Here is a 20,296-nt window from a genome sequence, read left to right on the forward strand (position 1 = left end):
TTCTCGCACATTCTCATCACCATGAAGAGTTTCTCCGCCGCTGCGGCTGCTGTCGCCGGTGCTACTCTTTTCTTCCGGGCCGCATATGCAGATGTAGACCCTATTGTCATTAAAGTACGATACATTCTTCCGCCGCCTGCATGGATGAGCAGCACTGAACCTTTTGTTGCGTCTAGGGCTCCAAATTCTTCTACCAGACCAACGGAACGCAATTGTGAGTGTGGACGCTGATGTTTCTCCACTGACTGTTGACTTACACGACATACAGCTATATTAAAGGCGTTGCCTATCAACGTGCGTTCTTCTCCTCGGTTCCTCGTTGACAAGCCATTAACAAGTGGAAAAGAGGATTATCTAGGCAATGGCACAACCACCACCGGTGATGACAACTATGTTGACCCTCTGGCCGACGCCTCGACATGCCAGCGAGACATTCCCTACCTCCTCCAACTAGGAACTAACACGATCCGTGTCTACGCGGTCGACCCTACTCAAAATCACGATGATTGCATGAATATGCTGGCAGATGCCGGTATCTATGTCATTTCTGACTTGTCGTCCCCTGGCACCTCCATCAACCGAGACACTCCCACCTGGAACGACGATCTGTACGCTCGCTATACCGCGGTCATTGACAACCTGTCACAATACAAGAATACCCTGGGTTTCTTCGCAGGCAATGAGGTGTCCAACAATAACACCAACACTGATGCCAGCGCCTTTGTCAAGGCTGCTGTCCGTGACATGAAGGCTTACATCAAGCGACAAAACTACCGCCCCATAGGAGTGGGCTATGCCACCAATGACGACGCCGACATTCGTGTCAATCTTGCCAACTACTTCGACTGCGGAGACCCGACCGACGCTATTGATTTCTGGGGTTACAACATCTACTCGTGGTGCGGAAACTCCAGCTTCACGGAGTCTGGCTACGACCAACGCACGGAGGAATTCCAGGACTACAACGTACCCGTTTTCTTTGCTGAGTACGGATGCAACACCGTTCAACCCCGTGAATTCACCGAAGTCCAGGCCTTATTTGGCCCTCAAATGAACCAGGTCTGGTCGGGCGGCATTGTCTACATGTATTTCCAAGAGGCAAATGATTATGGTGAGGGACGATCCTAATTTTCCCTGTGCATCATACTGACGACTTGGTAGGTCTGGTCACTGTGTCTGGTAGCTCGGTGAGCACCCTGGGCGACTTCAATGCGCTGTCCACCCAGATTGCGCAAATCCATCCGACCGGTGTCAACGCAAACGACTACAATCCCACCAATACTGCTCCTGCTTCCTGCCCGAGCGTTGGCGCAGATTGGCAAGCATCATCCGACCTGCCTCCGACACCCAACGAAGAACTTTGCGAATGCATGTACAATGCTTTGACCTGTCGACCCAACAACGTCCCCACCGACGACATTGGTGACCTGTTTGGCATTGTTTGCGGTCTTGCCGATGGTGTCTGTGACGGTATTGCCGCCAACGCCACCACCGGTGACTATGGTGCCTACGGCATGTGCAACCCTCAGCAACAGCTCGGTTGGGCACTCAACAGCTACTACGAACAACAAGCCGCCCAAGGAAACGGCGCCTCGGCCTGCGACTTCAGTGGATCAGCCACGACCGCATCTCCTACCAGCCCGACTGGAAACTGTGCGACATTGATCAGCCAGGCTGGTAATGCAGGCACTGGTACGGTCACCTCAGCACCCAGCGGCACGGCTGGCTCGGGATCGAGCTCCGGCTCTAGTTCTGGATCTAGCTCTGGATCTGGTGGCAGCGGCAGCACATCAAATGCCGGCATGCCTGGATTTTCCGCTCCGAGCCACATGGGTGTTTTGCAGCTCGTGGTCTATCTCACGATTGCATTTGTTTCGGGAGCTGGTATGATTTTGTTGTAGGAGCCAAGAGACGAGTGAAAGATGGCGTGTAGTTACATTGGTTACCAGCGATACGGGCTTGTTCATATGGGTTTGCAGAGTCCTTCATGGTCACAGCTTGCCACCTACTTCGGGTGATGGCGATGTAATTGACGGCATCAGTGGAGTTTAGCGAGCACCCCATTCAGTTGGTTTAGGGAGGATGCCCCCGAATAGCACCCAAAAACAATCAAAACATACTGAAAAAGCGCTATCTTGAAGTGGCATGCAAGCACGATATACGAGATTCTCCTTCGTGATTTGCAGCCTGATTTGTAGCCGGATGATTATCGGCTGAACATGGTCAGACCACTGCAGCAACGTCCAAGCCCCAAGTTTCGTAGCATTTGGAACATCTCTAAGTAGCAACAGGGGTATTTCTCTGAATCACTGTACCTCTAAGATTAGCAGCAGACTGGTTGCAATTATGGGCAGGCTAGGGATGCCTCAGGCGACATCGTAGGACCATCCAGGCTCCAATCCTCGCTGTGCTGCCTGTTGGTGAGGAGACAAGATATCCCGAGCTTTAGCAGTCCCATTCATTCTCTCACTGCTGCTCCCTTACCTCTTTCGACCGTCTTTCACAGCCTTGACTCGAGAAGAGCAGAGAGTCTCTGTTGCTGTCTAGCGTCGTCGACGAGAATCCCCCTCACTACTGTTTTACCGTTGCCCCTCAACCAAAGATATCCACTATTCTCCGCCCAGGTCAGAGACAGAGAGACAGACAGAAAGAAAACCATGGCCACCACGTACGGCGTCCGTCAGCTCTATGGAGGGGCGATCACCGTGGAATTGCCCGTGGATCTGATTGATTCAAGGTGAGTCTTTCATTCACAGAGTTTTTCTGGTGGCATATCGAGACTGCTTTGAAGAGAGCGGGGCCAACAGCAGGCGAGAATGAATGACAGACGTCGAAGCTGCGAGGCAGGGATACAGAGAGAAAGGAAGTCGTCTCCATCAAGCAAGGGGGACCCCTCTCCTATCTGACTGGTCCTTGCAAGATTTTGAGGCTGACAAAAGTGACATGTCATTTTCACCAGCGACATCCGCCAGATCCCCGACCACCAAGAAGTCTTCCTCTCGCCGACGACCCTCACCTCCATCATCTTCGAGATCAACGACTACGTCCGACCTGGCGCCACGGCCCCCAGCCCCTCGCCGGGCCCGACGACCACGACCTCCACCACCACCACTCCGGACGGGACCACGACGACGACCACCACCACGGCCGTCAGCCAGGTCATCGTCAACGGTAGCGCCGCACAATTGCAGCGTCCACAGGAAGAACTGGACGCCGAAGCCGCCAAATACCACTTCACCGACGTGATCGCGCCGCCGGACACGCTGGCGGCGCCCCTGCCCAATCCGCAGCCCGTGAAGATGATCGACCCCAGCCTGGCCAGCTACCCGGCGTACATGCTGGCGGGCAACATCCACAGCGACGAGATGGCGCCGCGGCGGAACCCGAACTCGAGCCAAAGCCAAAGCCAAGGCGCCGGGGCCAGAACAACAGCTTCATCGTCTTCGTCACCTTCGCCCGCCCGGCTGGCGTCGCTGGTACACCAGCTCGCGCTGCTCGTGCGGCTGCAGCCCTGCAACGCCGATCTGTGCGTGCGCATCAACGTGCCCGTCAAGGAGTTTGTCGAGGCCGGCCAGCGCGCCGGCGCCACGCCCGACGGCGGCGCAATCGAGGCCATGATCGCCCAGGAGGTCGGCCACGCGCGCGACGTCCTCGCCCGCGTCGTCGGCACCCTGGCTGTCAGGGACTGGCACCTCTTCAACGCCTAAGGGATGTTTTTTAAGATTGGTTGACCGAGCACGGTGGATGGACGGATGGATGGATAATTGACCGACATTGAATTGATTGGCCTTTTGAGCGGAAATCTTTGGGACCGAACGGATGGAGAGAGGAGGGAGGGTCTTCGATTGAACTGGACGTAACCTCTATCGAGGGAATATGACGGAGAAATTGGAGGCAGTGAGTGGCACATGAAAAGAAAAGGCTGGCTAGGGAGGAGAGGCTCTGAGGCGGACAGATCCCACCACCACGGCATGTATGTCCTGGAAATCGAGTCTTTTCGCTGCCTCTGCGTGGGGACAGACACCACATGTATGTATGTATGTACGTAGGTTAAGGTTAGCTACACAGACACTCGACAAGGAGCGAGTCACGTTAGATAGCGACGAAATCAAAAAATCGCGAACCCAACAACCCTTCCTCACGAGCTCGACGATTCATTCAACGCGCACTGAACACGGCACAGGCACGGAGAAGCAACTCGACTGCATGAGGCTTGAAAGCTCACATTGATATCTCACAGCTGTCTATCCCGGTGACAGTCCTAGAACAGGCTCCAGTCGTTAGACGCCAGACACTCGCTCGCTTGCTCATATGCCTGGCACATATTCAACCATACGAAGCCATCACAATCCAATCCCTTGACCCGGCTCCAATACACCCGTTCCCCGGTATGAACCATTCCCAAGACGTAATCCAACGAAGAGTGACTCAATCAGTCCGTCAGTCGCTCAAATCAATCGTCTCAATCATCCTGCCCAGTCCACCACTGCCACTGCTACTCGAGACTGTGCTCTCTGCGCTCTCTTCCCTCTTCAAACCTGGCACACCTCTTGCTTTTGTTTCTTTCTTGATGGGACTCGCTCGGGGCTTCGGCCTGACTTGGACCAGTCTCCCTCTACATTTCCCGCATCGGTGTTTATCGACATCAACACTCTTGCTATGCCGTCCATACTCCGCTCCACATCCCTCTTCCTGCTCCTCCCAGTTGAGAGAGTCCGTCGCCGCAGTCTTCTCCTTGGGGCCGACGCACACCCAGAGATATTTGTGGTTGATCGCGTAGTTGTGTTTGGTGGTGACCTGCACGTTCCGCCAGGATTCAACATCAGTGGATCGCAGATGCGACGTGACTTTGGCGGCCCATTTCTTGAAGCTGGCACCATGAGGCTGATCGCGCACGTTACTGATCATGAAGTTGGTCAGATGGCAGAACTCGTGTGCAAGCGTGTTGACCAGACGGTCTTCACAGTCAATGATCTTTTCGGCGAGTTCAATCGACGCAAAGTGCTGCACCTTTACCTCGGGACCGCTGTGTTCGTTCATGCTGTTGCCTTTCACGGGCGAACCGGATGGCTTTGTGACGGTTCGTTTCCAATTTGCTCGACCGGCTGTGGAACGCAGGGTTTTGGACCAGATGATGCGCACACCGCCTGTGCTGGACGATAAGCGGTCGAGTTGGGAGCCGGCGACTTTATCATCGAGCTCACGTAGCAAGTCCCATGCAAGGTGTTGTTTCTGGGAGTCGAAGGCCTTCTTCCGTGCTGCGGCAGCCCGTTTCTCTTCTGCCAGGCGTTTCTTTTCTTCCTTCTCTGGACTTTTGGTCCTTGACTTTGACTTGCGTGATGAAGAGCAAGGGCTGGGAAGTGAGTCACATTTGTCAAAAGATTTGTCCTGCTCCTCATCCTCTGAGTCTGACCACACCTGAAATCGACCAAGGAGACCTTTCCTTGGAGACGCTACTGGTGCTTTCTTCGGAGAGTATTCATCGTTCCACTCGTTGATCACATTATGATCCCAGAACGCGTCCATACTCTGGCGATGCGGTGACTGTGGAATGGCCTGTCGCTTGGAAGGGGACAGCAACTTTGAGGGCGACTTGAGTTTCGACGGTGATCGGGGTGGTGTGGCAGGTGGTGTCTTGAAGTGGTCTTCCATCTTGTCGACAGGTTTCACTCCTGCGTCTGTAGAGGCGTCGTCGGAATAACGGTCGACAAGTTGATCCTTTGAGGGAATCATGAGGGTAGGCTCTGCAGCAGGTGGAGGGAGTTGACAATGAGGCTCAAAGTTCTTGAAGGGATTCGAGTCTTGAAAAAGATCCCTCGATGGGAGAGCACGGTGAGGTCGAGATGAGAGTAAATCGGGTCCAGCGTTAATTTTGGGCTCTGGGGAGGAGGTAAGATCAATCACTTCAACTTCCTCCTTCTTCATCTTGATGCCCTTGCCCCCTAGAGAAATATCTCGCAGTGCTTTTGATAGCGTCTCTGCCGGATCGTTCTCCTTGTCCGAGCCTTCATGATCACCAAAGCTAAGGCGCCGTCGAGTTGGCGATCCACGGTGCAGCCTTCTTCGCGGACGCGTTTTGGGGAGTTTTATTGTCGGCCTTGTATAATCATCATCGTCCGAAATTGACGCTGAAGACTCGTGGTAGCTCAGTTCCGCATCGTCATCGACAATAAAGCCACTCAGATCTGTGTCTTCATCCTCGTCGTCGTCCCTGCCTGAATCTCCGCTATCGTCGTTGCATCGAGCCTCCTTAAGGAAAAATCTGCTCACAGGGTTGTGCGCCGCCTTCTTCTTCTGCACATTATTCTCTCTTGGCCGTATTGCGTTCTCTCGTATTGGAGACCTGACGGGCTTTTTCGAATCTGCCAATACAGACAACAGCTCACCATCTTCCATGGCCAGTGCCTTCAATGGAACCAGCAGTGAGTCGACATGGGCTAGCCTGAGGCTCCGTTGCGGGCTCATTGGAGAGCGGCGGTTGTTGGAAGTGACATGGGTTTCGGCAACAGTGAGATTTCGCGGGAGAGGCGGGATGTCTTTGAGAAGGGACGACTTTGTCTTCTCGGGCTTCGTAGTTTCTTTGCGGTTACGCCCATTCGCCGGGGCTTGGAAGTTATTGTGTCCAACTCTCTTGACTGGGCTCGGCACTTCTCGTTGTCTCTTCTGAGGCGATGTAGACTCCTCAACTGGTCCCTTCTTGCGTGGTGATCGTCGCAGGATGGGATTTGTGCAGGTAGCCATCAGTGGTTTGGGCGCGAGGATGGCGCTGAGCTGTGGAAAGTCGTCTTCAGACGAGTATGCAGACATGTTTGCTGCTCTGCTATGGATAATCAAGAGGGATGATGTCGCTGTCGTTGAACATTGAACGGGCAGCAGGGCGCTGTCGTATTTACAGTTGTCTCCATTGGAGGCGCTGCCACGGCAACCGAACAAAGTTCCGCTGCTTTAACGCCGCGACATCGAAATCCCCTCCACTCCATCTCGCTATGGACTCGTAATCTCTATCATCCATCATCCCTCATTCGATGATAGTTACGTCGCATGTGCCATCCTTACCAAGCTATAGCGTGTTCTTCTGTGGCGTCTGTCTCCGCCCGACTTATGAAATCCAGGTTTGCGTTGTAGACTGGTCGTCTCGGCCCCCGTGCGGTTGGCTGCAGGTCATCGTTGGGATCAGTGGGAGCAATCTATCATCTGTTTCAGCACGTGGTCTCCCACCCATGCGTTATGGAAGGCTCAATCCTACCTTGAACGTCCTGATGAGCCGCGCAATGGCCTTCTTGATCTCAATCATTGCTAGATTGCGCCCGATGCAAATCCGGCGTCCAGTGCTGAAGCTGAGATCTGCCTGGTCCATCCGCCTGAGCTCCTCGTCACTGAGCCCGATCCATCGTTCTGGCATGAACAGTTCAGGGTCGGGCCCAAAGACATCCGCATCTCTGTGCAATACTGCTTTGCTGACCGACACATCAGTGCCACTAGATACCCAGACGCCATCGATCATGGCTCCAGTTCCCGGGACTGTCCGTTCCAACCAGCCCACGGCAGCCATGTTCCACCTTAGAGACTCACGAATGACACTATCTAGGTAGGGAAGATTGTGCACCTCGGAAAACTGCGGCATGTCACTCAGTGACGCGGAAAGGATTTCCTTCTCCAGCTTCGCCATTTTCTCCGGATGCTGTAACAGATTTATGAGGATGGCTGCCGTCGTCTGTCCGATCGTCTCGCTGCCGGCGTGCATGGTCGACACCAGGAAGCCTACAACGTCATTGATTTTGATCAACTCAGGTGCCCTTCGACTGGCTGTCAGGTATTTCCCCAAGAGGTCGAGTTGGCTTTCTGCGTCCTTTTCTTGGCGCAGCCTCTTCTGCAACCGTTGGGCCGCAAGAGCGCCCAGCATTGACGACTTTTCCAGCCTTTGCATGATGGCATTCTTGAACAACCACCGTTCCAACGTTGGCATGGCTCCCCAATAATGCTGGTGCGTGATACGCTCAGCTGCGCCTCCGATGGTGTTTCCGCAGTCCTGCTGCTGGCTCAAAAAGGCTTGGTCTTCTGTAAACGCAATGCGCGAAATGCTGTCAAAAGCCCAATACCCCAGCGTGGTGCCTATCGCGACGTTGGTTTTGGTGTCCTGGAGATAACTCACCAACGAGGATATTGTACGGTCGAGCTCGGATTCTTGTCGAAGAAAGGAATTCATGGTGAAATTTCCCAGCAGAAGGCGCTTGATGGCACTCATTCTTTTCTCGTCGAGAACGCTGACAAATGAAGTTATCTCACGACCTCGGATCATGATTCGGAGTGGGAGATAGAATGACGACTGTTCAAACTCCTAGTCAGCGCCTGCCCAATCTTCGACGGACAAGTTCTGGACAGGGTCGACCTCACTTTTGGCATAACATCAGTCGTTCTGTATATCACAGGAACGGCGGCCGCCTTGCTGAAGATCAAGCGGTTGGGTCCCAGCCTTACCACCGGGCCATACTTGTGATGGAGTTCTGTGGTGAGCCGAGCAAAGTTTGTGCCTGTCCAATACCTATAGGCGAACCAAAGGTCTGTGAAAGCTGCAAGAAAAGGGCCTGGAACGTGGCGAAGGCGGGAATAGCGCTTGAGAAAGAAAGCGACGATCAGCAACGACGAGGCAACGGCTGCCAAAGCCGAAGAATGGCTCAAAATGGAGTCTGAGAAGTGCACCATGTCGACAAGCACTATGGGATCAAGGCACAGTTGTTCTCTGAGGCGGAGGTAGGACCTAATATATTGGTTATATGTCCCAAGGTGTCTCCCTTTCCCCCCAGGTTGATATCAGACACAGGCTCACTTTTGCCCTGATTACGGCCTCACTCCAGATTGGGCAATTCATAAGCATGACAACAGAGTCAGCGACCCTCACGATCAGCAACCGCATCGCCGGGTTCATACTCATTCTCCACATGGCATGAGTTGAGGCGACAACGTGTTGGATCCGGCGAGCTTCCGAGGATACAAGGCTGGTCCTCCTCCTCCACACGGCTGACGCGCCCGTAGTCATCGGAGTTGTTTACATATCGCCAGTTGTGGAGTGTACTCATCCTGTACCTTTGTTATCCCTGGTGTTTTCTCCATGACGTTGGCCTGGACTTGCTGATCTTGGCGCCAACCTAGACTCCTGAGACTTGATTAGCTGGATACTCTCACATCTGAAAACGTGCATCTGACCGCCAGTGCTGCCTCTCTCTGCCAGCAACACATGTAAGGACTCAATTTGCTGCTAAAGCACAATGAAATGAGCAACACCTCAAGACAGGACGCCAAGACGTCAAGACCGGGGTGGTATGGTAACACAAAATCCAGTCCTGTCAAGAATTAGGCAGTCCTAGGCTCCCGCTCTGGACATGTGCAGTGGTTGGCCATCCGTCACCGTCGACGGCCACCCCTTACAGGAGAGGTGGGTCACGTCGACATTCTTCCCTTCACCACAGGAGGGACAAACAAAGAAAATATTCACCATGTTTTGCTCGGAAAAGAAAAAGTATAAAATCTGGTCATTTTTCCATATTTCTTTTTCACTCCCGCGCAAGCTCTTCATTGTCGGACGGCGCATAGATCTTGTCACCAATCACCATGGAGTCTGACGAAGATTATTCAGAAGAAGAAGACTATTTGGAGCCCTTGAGACGTCAAATTACGGGTTGTCTCAGTGGAATTCACAGTGCGGGATCTTTTGCAACATCTGACAACAACGTCGAGCACATCCACCCTGGTCTGACTGTCAAAGGCGTCGGACCTATTAGACTCCCTTTGTCCCATGACGATGCCCAAGCTCTCATTAAAGTGAGCCTTCGGGCCCCTTTTGGCAAGGGAAGAAACACGCTGGTGGATGAGACAGTGAGGAAGACTTGGGAAATTGACGGAAAAGAGTTGTCGTTCGAAAATGAAAAGTGGGATGACTGGCTCAAGGGGGTTCTCGGCAAAGTTTCTGAGGGCCTGGGGATCCCTGGTGATGGTAGCAATGTGCAAGCTGAGCTTTACAAGCTCTTGGTGTACGAGGAAGGTGCTTTTTTCAAACCTCACAAAGAGTAGGTCCGAGACAAAGCATCATTCCAGGTCTGCTAACTGTCTACAGCACGGAGAAGACCCACAACATGTTTGGAACACTGGTCATTTGCTTGCCCTCTCAACATGTTGGTGGTGGGGTGCGGTTGATTCACGGGAAAGAAGAGACAGTTCTCGAAACAGACAAGGGGTCTGCCTACGGGGTCTCTTATTTGGCTTGGTAAGTTCTTCCCCTCTGGTTCTAGATAGTTCATACTGACTCGTGTCGAAGGTATAGCGACGTGTCTCATGAGGTGGACCCACCTGTCAAGTAGGTATATCGTATCATCACTGACGACAAGCAGGTGTTGCCAGTTCAATCCGGATATCGACTCGTTTTGACGTACAACCTCGCCCACACAGGTATCAAGCATCAACCCTCGGCTACTGTACTGGACATGGAACAATCGAGAATTGGGCAGATGCTCGACAAGTGGTCTTCTATGAAAGACAGACCACAGTTCATGTGTTACGCGCTTCGGCACAAATATACCGCTGCCCATCTCCAGTTGGCTAATCTCAAAGGGGACGACTACTACCGTTGTTTCCAGCTTGACCAAGCTTGTCAGTCCAACGGTCATTTCTGCGTTCTTCTATCTCGGATGAAATTGACCGTGACACGAATCAACGACGAGGACGAATACGATGACTCGGCGCAGGAAGAGCTCCGTCTCGAAGGGGTTGTCACTCTGCAGGGCTTCAAGCTTCGGGATGCTTTAAAGATCTCTGATACGAATCTTGTTCCAAGCAATCTCTATGATGACCGTCAGCACGACGAACAATGGGGAGGCGAACACTTGGGCAATCAGCATGCGGAAATCAGCCAAGTCTATCGTGATACCGTAAGCTGTTGCACCAAGTTCGAAGCGCTACGCTGACAGTCTACATAGGTTGCTCTCATTGCTCCTCGAGACATTGTGACACAATTGCTTCTGGGACGTGGTCATAAACTTGAACAATACTGGACATTCCTGCAACGGCTTCTCACCGGCATCGAGGACGAAGACAGCGATGAGCGAAGTCTCTTCTGCGAAATGCTCGTCCAGACCTGCCAAAATCACATTCAAGCACGCTACCCCACCAGTAGCGACAAAGATCGTCACATGGGCTTTACCGCCCTGGCATCCCTGCGTTTCGAAGATTTCGACATGGCCATGGCCGCTCTTGACGCTGTGACGGATAGCTTCGACACATATACCTTCGAGAGCATTGGCCAACTCGGGTTCCAGAGAACGAAAGAGTTGTAAGCTTGCATTGTGAATTTTGAAATGTGTGCTTCTGGGCCTCTGCTGACTTCGTTATTTTAGTGTCACCGAAGCCTTTTCTCGCATGTCGAAACTGCACCTCGTTGATCGTGGGCTTCGAGCCTTCCGCTCTGGTGTGTCCAAGGCGGCTCAGCCGGACACTACCCGAAAATCAGGAGACGCCGTCCACAAATGGGCAGTGGCTACTCTCCGCACAGCTCTCGATTCGATTAAAAAGGTCTCAGCCAAGGATGCCGGAGCTGTGGTTCAGATCATGGCTGCCTATGAGGACAAACCTCTGTGGAAACGGTAGGTTTCTTGCCCGTTTCTTTTTTTTTTCCCCATGACACTGGCTAAAACTCTGCTCCTTATATAGCGTGGACGCTTTCATCGGTCGCTTTTTGGCTGAGGCCACCTTTCTCGGCGCTCTCTTGTCGGAAGTCCTTTGCTACTCCCGCACAGGCGAGAAGGCGACGAAGTCGCACACCGTTGTGGAACATCTTGTCCCACTCATCCTGGACCGGGCCATCTCGTATTTCCGGCTGGAACAATTTTCGTCTTTTTCGAAGCGGTGGGAGCCTGCCATGGACCACCCGTTTTCTTTGTGGCCTGGTACACCTGATGCCGAGAAAGGCAAAAAGGATGCTGCTGTCGTTGCGTCTCTGTATCGTCTCCTTGCGGAGGACGACTTGGACAAGGCGGCACAGCTCCTGGAAAAGATCGCCGACGACACGAGAAGCGTCAAGGAAGATGATCTAAACCGCTTCATCATCCCGCTGCTGCGCGAAATGATCGACGTCACTGCGCTCCAACCGGCCGAGGCTTCTCGGTTCTACCGCCAAATCATCACCACCTACAGCGAGAGAGTGGTTCAGAAAGAGCCCCCCAAGCCGCAGGACTGGTCCCAACCGGACGCATTCAAGCCCTGCTGGAACAAATGCGAGTATTGCTCCCTCGTCCAAGAGTTTCTAATGGATCCCAGCAAGGAGGAGCAAGTCTTCGCCGTCCCTGCGGAAAACTATTATTCACTGACTCAGCATTGGTCCTATCACTGCGAGAGGACCTTGGAGGAAAAGGGAAAAATCTACGAAATTCGGGTCAGAAAAACCCTCGGGGAGTGGGAAAAAGCTCACAAGTCCTGGGGAGAAAGAGCTGGCCCGGCCCAGTCGAAACTGCGGTCCCTGCCTGAGGCACCGTTGCGCCAATACCTGGGGGACGGCGAGTATGAAGACTTGATGGACCTGCGGATTGTCAAGGTGCCGACGGGAGGAGATGTGACGATGACGACGACGGCGACGACTCCTGCGAAAGCTGGGAAAGGGAGTTCCAGTCACACGAAGTAGGGGCGCAGACTGGTAGGTTACCTAGGCATTGTTCGAGACGGCTGACAAGGAGACTAGCCCGGGGAGTGTTGTTCTGGAGAGGACACATCAAACGAGGGTTCTTTTTTCTCTTCTTTCCTCTTCTTTTTTCCATATGGTCAAGTCGTGTTTCAAGGATTTGCGTTGCCCGCGACAGGTAGCGTTGGATCAGCCTTGGTGACAGGTAATAATGGGCCGATAGCGAACAATCGCAACAAGTGTCGAGCATATTTCTATCAATACCCAAGAAAAAATGAATCAGTCCATGTCACGACACCATGGCTAATTTTCGACTTTCCTGCTGGCTGACTGGTGGGTGAGAGAGACTCAAGCAAAGAAGGGAGATGATAGTATGTATGTTTGTAAGTGGTGTCAGGGAGTACATCATACATTAAATATGGTCAACCAGAACGAACCACTGTCATTCTTTTATCAGTATACTACTACTGTGTACGGACTCGCCGTGATATCTCATACAGTATGTACAGCACCTCGTAACACTACAGTATCTCACTATTGATGATTATCTCACTAGATATCTGTGTATCTCGAATAAGGCCAAGGCCGAGTGCCTGGCTGGGCTGGCTGGGCTGGGTTGGCTCTGTAGAACTCTCATTAATTCTCCCTCCTCCATGGGGCATGGTTGGTTGGTTGATTGATAACGCTGGAAGCACACTGTACCTACGGTATGTATCATCATATCAATCAATGGGAAACTTGGCAAGTTTCCATGCCGTCCGGCCCGCCGTTGGTTGACGAGTAATAAATAAGTGGCGTGAGGGAGGTAGGGAGGGACGATCTCAAGATTGATATCAATCGGGGCGTTAAAGTTCACGCATTCGAAGTCACGCCACGTCTGCGTCTGCGTGCATGTGCGTGCGCGTGTGCGTGTGCATGTGTCTGAGTGTGTGTCGTGTGCTTTGAGCTCTGTCTGAATCCAGACTCCTTTTTTGCTTGATAACGTGTTGTGTGGAATTTTATATATTTTTTTTCTTTTCTTGATTAAAGGGCTCTTTCATCCCTTTTACACACAGAGATATACATAACATAATTACTACACGTACCTACCCAGTATCCTGTACACACAGGACATACGGGACATATACATATAGGAAGGACATCCTACCTACCGTACCCTACCGTACCCTACCGTACCCTACCGTACCCTACCCTACTCAATCCCCTACCTACCTACCTTCCTACCTTTCTACCTATCCACCTCGGATTTACGAAAGAGTTCCCCTGTCTCCCTCTTTACCATATCTCTCTGATTTCTCTTCTCTCCCTACCTGCCTTCCTCCCTCTTGATCCATTTCATCTCGACCCCCAACATCCCCGCCCCACCAGAACGATGATGAACTCGACCGCACGCCGCCTCCTGGGCAGGAGCGGGAGCGTCCCCCGCCTCACGAGCCGCAACTACTACACGCCGACGCGCCCGGCGCGGTTCCCGACCGCGCTCGCCCGCGCCGAACGCGCCTCGGACCTCAAGGCGCACCCGGAGGCCGCCGTCACGCAGGAGAAGTTGCCGGACAAGAAGGGCAATCGGCACTGGACCGAGGACAATGCCACCGTGAGCGAGGCGGATGTGAGTTTTGTTTTGTTTTGTTTTGTTTCCGTGATTTATTTGTTCACTTGCTTGGTTTTTTTCTCTTTGCTTTACTTTACTTGACTTATTTACCACAAGGTGTCGTGTCGTGTCGTGGAGAGCCGTTGAGCCGATGAGTCGCTGAGTCGCTGAGTCGTTGATTTGTTCCTCTGTCTCAAGATCGGAGGGTTGAGTTTCTTTTGGGGAGTTTGCATATTCCTTTTTTTTTGTATAGGTGGATTGCATAGGGATGCATACGTTCCGTTGCCTCGAGGACCAGCTTGGTGTTGTGGAAAAAGTGAATATCATCATACCGTCCTCCCCCTCTGCCCTCGTTGTTTTATGTAATTATTGGTTTGAAGAAAACAACGATATATGGTTACTGGAGTGCACACTCTTTTCACTAACCCGATTGCCCCGGTCTCGCAGATCCGAGCCGACCGCGAAGCGCAGGAGAAGACGACGACGACGACGACGGCAGAAGGATCTTCGAGTGCTGCGCAGGACAAGAAGGCCTGAGTTGAGTGCCAGACAGAATGACCCAGGACAGCTACAAAGAGCTACAGTTACAGCTACAGCTCCGGCCACACCGAGTATCCCATAAATCGACGTCGTGGTGTGGGGACATCTGAGCCTGTTGAGCGAAATCACGGGCTCTGGTGACGTCGCGCCAACTGGGTTCTATTCTACATATGGTCTTCAGATTACCACGTAGCGTGGTGTGTTGATATGTCAGGGCATCGCAGTAAGCGCGATGGGTCAGCAAAAAGCGGTTGATTGACTGATTCCATTGAATTCATTGACGTCTCGTCGAATATATATATATACATGCTCGGTCGGACTTGGATTATGGCAAACCACCAGAATGTGAATATGCACAAAGTTATCTCGATTCTTATTTTGGTTGTTATATTTTTATTGTCTTAGCGGGAGGAGGTTCATTACTGACCTACAGTACCGTATCGATCGACGTATTGCAGGTCGATCAAAGTCCGTTCTATGCTACAAAAGACTGTGCGACATCAATAAGTCGCATCTTCTTCTCAAAGCGGGTAGCGGTCAAGCAAACCAGTATACCTCGCCCAGCACAATGGCGCTGGACACCGCAATCTGCATCAGCAGCGGCAGCATGTTGACCCGGGCGAACTTCCACTGACTCACCCGCACGCCCTTGTGCGCCAGCAGACCCCGCCAAAGCAGTCCCGCCAGAGACCCGGCGAACGTGTAGCTGAACGCCCCAATGTTGCTCCCCATGGCCACGCTGTATATGGCACCGAGCAAGACCCTCGGGTCACGCTGCACAGTGGTGGAGCGCGTAAACTGCGGATCTCGCAGAATCTCCACGAGGATGATGGTCGCCCCGATATTCGTCCCGGCCAGAGGACACAGGAATGCGGCACTGACGAAGCCGAAGAAGAACACGGTCGCGGCAGGAGAGGTGCAGGCGCGGGCGAACCCAATCGCGAAGACGCGGATCCACCCGCGCTGTGAGAGGCCGCGCACAAGGATGAATTCGGCCATGGCGAAAGGGAGAAGCTGGATGGGGAGAAGGGAGATGGTGTGTGCCGTGGAGGGGAAGCGTGATGACAGAGCGCGGAGGAGAGAGACAAGGGATGTGTGATCGCCCTTGGTGTTCGGCTTGGACGAGGGCAGACCCTTTGCAGAAAGCGGGAGAGGAGGAGGTCGAGGCCGAGATTCGGGAGGCAGGGTATCGTGATCGGTTTGCGTTGCGTTGCCCTCGTCCTTGCCCGGTATTGGCGGCGAGGGAGATACGGACTCAGAGCCCTTGGGTGACCGGAGGAGCCCGTCCTTGAGATCCGAAGGCCCATGCCGCTGGTCCTCCTGCGGGACATGCACTTGGATCGGTCTCGACCGCCGGTGATCAATCTCTGACATTTCCGCCGCCGAATCTCGTGACTGTTGCCGAACGATTTCTCGACCAATCTCCGGATGGAACCAGTCATGGACCACATTGAACAGGAAAGCAGAGACACCAGCTGGCGCGGTCACCATCCAGACCTGCACCGCATGGCCCGGCACGAAGCTCGTCCCGACCAGCACTGACACTGTGACCAGCATCAACGCACTCAGAAAGAAAGCCCCGGCGCGGTCACGGAGTTTGCTCCACGGGTCGTCCGTCAACGGAGTCAGCGTCTTCGGGATCTGCTGCCAGAACATGCCCAAAAGAATCGGATAGTTCAAGACCGCCGGGATCAGCGAGGGAAGAACCGTCCACTTGGTAAAGTCGGTCAAGTAGTTGAGCCCAAAACTGCCGGTGATGAGAATGTTGGTCGGATTGCTGCTCACCAGCACGGCGGAGGCAGTATTTGCCGCCATGAACTCGGCAAACACCCAGGCCGTCGGGTCAAGATCGGTATGCTGGCTCAGGTATGCCAGAAACGGTGTCCCAGAGAGGATGAGCGGGTCGTTGCCCACGATACATGCGGTGAGCAGAAAGAAGGCGTACAGGTACGTGAAAAGCAAGCGGCCGGAGCTGCCACCACGTTTGGACACATAGAACGCGGTGGCCTCGAGGGCACCGGTACCGTCCAGGGCGATTGAGATGTAGGCGAGCGAGATAAAGAGGACAAGGACGTCGTAGGGTTTGACGGTCTCGTCCCCGACGATACCCAGGCGAATGGTGGAGCCATGTAGCGTCGTTGTCGCGAGGAGCAGAATGACGGCGAGGACGGGGGCTGTCGTGAGAGACAGGTGGATATGCAGCCGACGGTTGGATAGGGCTTCAAAGTCACGGCGCCCGATGACTCTCGTGGTCAGGAGTGTTGAGAGGAGAAGCCGTTGAAGGGACGCCGGCAATGCAATCTTGACCGGCCAGATAACCAGGACGGACACGACGCAGAAGACGGCGAGGAGGAGGCCGGAGTGGCCGTTGAGAGAGTCCGGCTGGTCATATGTGCTGGACATGCCCCTTTCCGGATGATGAGGAAGCAAAGGAAGGAAGAAGATCTGCGGACCACGTTTGTCGCTGCCATACTGTGAAGGAGTGAGTGCATACCAGACATAATATAAAATGATGCGCCTCGGCGCCAATGGCCATGACGTCGACGAGGCGGGCTTGGCATCGCCTGGCGTTTTCTCGACGTCTACCACCGACGCCGGTTCGAGCACGTGGGCTGCCCGTCGTCGCGCACTAAGCCCTCAACAGGTCGACAAAATGGAAAGGACACGACACAGACAATGAGAGGAGAGAACCTGGATTGAATTACGTTGAGCCCCCTTCATGACCTTCGTCGGTTCATTGCAACGGCCCGCCTCTGCGCTGACTTGTCCACTTTGGTTACAAAATTGGAGTAGCTCCCACCATGTGTCTGTATGCTGACTGCTGTACGATGCCTGATCCTTATGCTCCGTCATGCCTGAACATGTTCGCCTTCCAGCTCAGTTACTCCAAGCATCTTCCTTTCGTAGTTTGAGTATTCACAAAGCAAGGTGGCCTGACGTTCCCGCGGGTGTCTGTGGTTTCAAACCTTCCGTGACTGCAAACGAGCCAGTCCAGCGGCACAGGTGTTGTTGTACCAATTCATGTCGATGCTGTCAATCCAGAACTGACTAACCTGACCTTGAACGTTGGCGTAGAAGCTCAGCGTCGACATCTTGTAGAAGAGGTAGTTGAAATCAATTTCCGTGAGTTGGCACTTGGTGAAATCGGGACACGGGGGGATGCGGAAATGCTGTGTTGCTACCACCACCTCCGTCTGCGTGATATTATCCCACTGATAGGCGGTGGCAACAAAGTCACAGATCTGGCTCAAGTTCCTGGACCCATTGTCGCATCCAACATAGGCAGAGCTGGCGCTGAACCAGTAGTTGTTGTCATAATTGCGGGGCCCGGCGCCGAACGAACTGGGAGGAATGGAACCGGCATCCGGAGAACCGTCGACCGTGTTGTTGAGCGACGGGATAAACTGAGCCAGTCGGTTACCTGACTGTGGAGGGAAAGGCTCTGTCGGTGGGGGGACATAGGTCCATCCGTTGCCCCAGAAGAAGTGCTCATAGGGATTGAAAATAGGCGGAAAGTCTGCGGTATTGTTGTCCGTTGTAGAGAAGACGGGCAGGTCGTCAAACTATATGTGGTCAGCAACCAGCCAATGTCCAGAGACTTTCAATAGAACCTACTCCAATCTGGAAAGGACCGGTTTGGCCACAAGCGCTGGGTGTCGCGGCCGGTGGTGGGGTGCTGGCCCAGTTGGTGGACGTCTGGATCGTGACGGATCCTCCGGCAGAATCGGTCGAGGTGGTGCCTGGCTTGGTGATGGGACCAATACCTGGGATGTAAGAAGGAGTTGCTAAGATTCAGTCAGTGTGTGATCGGACGGTGTGTGGCTGGACGAACGGACTGGTTGTTTCCCATGAAGTGAAAGTCAATGTTGACCCTCCGGCCCAATTGTTGCACCATCCAACCTCTTGCCCACCGATCGTGGCAGAAATCCACACACACGTCTGTCTCTTATCAAGGGCTTCATTGGAGGGCGAGCTTGCATCATAGCCGTCCGATGCGGTCACGGAGACGACGGTCGTTGCGAAGACGGTGGCAACTGCCGTGACTGTGGCTGTGTACACAGGCTGAGTGGGCTGGGGCGGTCCGTAAGAGACGGCAGAACTAGCTGTAACACCAACAGTAGATGAGCCACTCAAAGTGCCATTCCAACCAGCAGATGGACTGGAGAAGGAGGGGTTAAAGGTACCGTTGGTGGTATTGTACTGAGCTTGCTGTTGAGCCGATGTGACGGCAGGAACAGGTTTGACAGTGACAGTGGTGACCTCCGCAAATATCGACGCTGACGGCGTATAGGTCGGATTCGTGTTGCCAGGACCCTTGGACAGGTAGAAAACGGATGCACCGGGGTTGGGAACTTCAGTGGCTTCATAGCCAGAGACGTAGATTGAGTGAATGAAGGTGGTGGTTTCAGGGTACGGTTGAGCGGAAACAGGATTCTCGATACTCTCGATGCTGACTTGCGCAGTGTCCACGCTCGCGGCGGAGCTGGCAATCGAATTGGGATCTTGCTGAAGGATCGTGACCGTTGGAGGAATAACAGTTTGAGTGACCGTCATGTAGTTCCAGAGGGTCACGGGAGAGCATGGCCTGCCGGACCTCAGTCAGTTCAGGGTCAAGAGAAGGGGGGGCATGGGGATCTCTGCTCACGCTTGTCTGATGGGCAAGATACCGCCTTCACAGATGGCAAATACCGCACCCAGAAGGAGGGCAGAATTTGCGACTTTCATGGTGACAATGTCGTCGTCACTTGGCCTCAGTGTCTGGTTCTTTCTCCCAGTCAAGGAGTCCAAGCCTGATGACTTGAAAGAATGACCAGATGATGACAAGGAGGGAGTGGTGTCACTGTCACTGTCACTGGCGAAGAGAGGAAAAGAGTGATGGGTTGTGGGAGATGAAGACGAGAGATCAGGAGGAATTTAAAGGAGCGTCGACAAGGTGAGAGCGTTGATGACTCAAGAGAAGAGTGAGAGAGAGAGTCGGCGGTGCAGGGAAGACCGAATTGGTCATGGATCGCAGTTGACCACTTTCTTGAGAGCCTCTCCCACGCGCCTCTCACTGTCGCTTTTGTCACGTTGACCTTCAACCCTTTCAGCAAGACTGCAGTGGTATTCACGTTCGGTGTCTCCTCTCCCACATGGCCCTTGTCGCCTCTCACCAGCCAGAACACCTTACACAGCCAGTTAGTTCCTTTCACCTTTTCTGGAACCTGGTCACTCATTGTACCATGATACCATGCTGTGTGCGCAGTCTGCGCCTCGCCGTCGATTCAGCCAGCCAGCCAGCCAGTCAACCGAGCTGGCTGCGGTGACATATTCCTCCCTTTGCTCATCCCCAAACCGCTTCAGTAAAATCACGGCGGAGCAGATCCTAGCACGTGGCGGAAGCATGGTGGAAGGACAAAGAATCGCGCACCCACCTCGTACAGCTGCATGCCTCATGCAAGTCTCTCCTGGATCTCCTGCGAGCCACAGTCCTTGCTCCGGTCATCATTCCAGTTGTGATC

The 20,296-nt window shown here is 53.5% G+C and overlaps 7 protein-coding genes across 7 annotated transcripts; 4 read left to right on the forward strand and 3 right to left on the reverse strand.

Moving 5' to 3' along the window:
* Window positions 1-21: 21 nt before the first annotated feature.
* AYL99_06228 (hypothetical protein) lies at window positions 22-1,901 on the forward strand (the record flags this gene model as incomplete). Its single annotated transcript, XM_018837738.1, has 5 exons — window positions 22-114; window positions 177-214; window positions 269-294; window positions 347-1,111; window positions 1,162-1,901. 5 exons carry the CDS (start codon window positions 22-24, stop codon window positions 1,899-1,901), a joined length of 1,662 nt encoding a protein of 553 aa, XP_018692298.1.
* Window positions 1,902-2,657: 756 nt separating this feature from the next.
* AYL99_06229 (hypothetical protein) lies at window positions 2,658-3,707 on the forward strand (the record flags this gene model as incomplete). Its single annotated transcript, XM_018837739.1, has 2 exons — window positions 2,658-2,737; window positions 2,960-3,707. The coding sequence occupies 2 exons, from the start codon at window positions 2,658-2,660 to the stop codon at window positions 3,705-3,707; spliced, it is 828 nt and encodes a 275-aa protein (XP_018692299.1).
* A 733-nt stretch (window positions 3,708-4,440) lies between these two features.
* On the reverse strand, window positions 4,441-6,807 carry AYL99_06230 (hypothetical protein; the record flags this gene model as incomplete). Its single annotated transcript, XM_018837740.1, has 1 exon — window positions 4,441-6,807. One exon carries the CDS (start codon window positions 6,805-6,807, stop codon window positions 4,441-4,443), a length of 2,367 nt encoding a protein of 788 aa, XP_018692300.1.
* A 245-nt stretch (window positions 6,808-7,052) lies between these two features.
* On the reverse strand, window positions 7,053-8,703 carry AYL99_06231 (hypothetical protein; the record flags this gene model as incomplete). Its single annotated transcript, XM_018837741.1, has 3 exons — window positions 7,053-7,187; window positions 7,247-8,326; window positions 8,395-8,703. 3 exons carry the CDS (start codon window positions 8,701-8,703, stop codon window positions 7,053-7,055), a joined length of 1,524 nt encoding a protein of 507 aa, XP_018692301.1.
* Window positions 8,704-9,609: 906 nt separating this feature from the next.
* Window positions 9,610-12,667, forward strand: AYL99_06232 (hypothetical protein; the record flags this gene model as incomplete). Its single annotated transcript, XM_018837742.1, has 7 exons — window positions 9,610-10,064; window positions 10,112-10,261; window positions 10,313-10,334; window positions 10,386-10,922; window positions 10,971-11,323; window positions 11,388-11,633; window positions 11,701-12,667. 7 exons carry the CDS (start codon window positions 9,610-9,612, stop codon window positions 12,665-12,667), a joined length of 2,730 nt encoding a protein of 909 aa, XP_018692302.1.
* A 1,369-nt stretch (window positions 12,668-14,036) lies between these two features.
* Window positions 14,037-14,792, forward strand: AYL99_06233 (hypothetical protein; the record flags this gene model as incomplete). Its single annotated transcript, XM_018837743.1, has 2 exons — window positions 14,037-14,273; window positions 14,703-14,792. 2 exons carry the CDS (start codon window positions 14,037-14,039, stop codon window positions 14,790-14,792), a joined length of 327 nt encoding a protein of 108 aa, XP_018692303.1.
* Window positions 14,793-15,332: 540 nt separating this feature from the next.
* AYL99_06234 (hypothetical protein) lies at window positions 15,333-19,520 on the reverse strand (the record flags this gene model as incomplete). The annotated part of the gene is made up of 5 exons (XM_018837744.1): window positions 15,333-17,267; window positions 17,762-18,358; window positions 18,411-18,580; window positions 18,632-19,380; window positions 19,441-19,520. The coding sequence occupies 5 exons, from the start codon at window positions 19,518-19,520 to the stop codon at window positions 15,333-15,335; spliced, it is 3,531 nt and encodes a 1,176-aa protein (XP_018692304.1).
* Between the last annotated feature and the right edge of the window lie 776 nt (window positions 19,521-20,296).

The sequence above is a fragment of the Fonsecaea erecta genome (genome assembly GCF_001651985.1).
Source record: "Fonsecaea erecta strain CBS 125763 chromosome Unknown Scaff5, whole genome shotgun sequence".
In the NCBI taxonomy this organism is placed as follows: Eukaryota; Fungi; Ascomycota; class Eurotiomycetes; order Chaetothyriales; family Herpotrichiellaceae; genus Fonsecaea; species Fonsecaea erecta.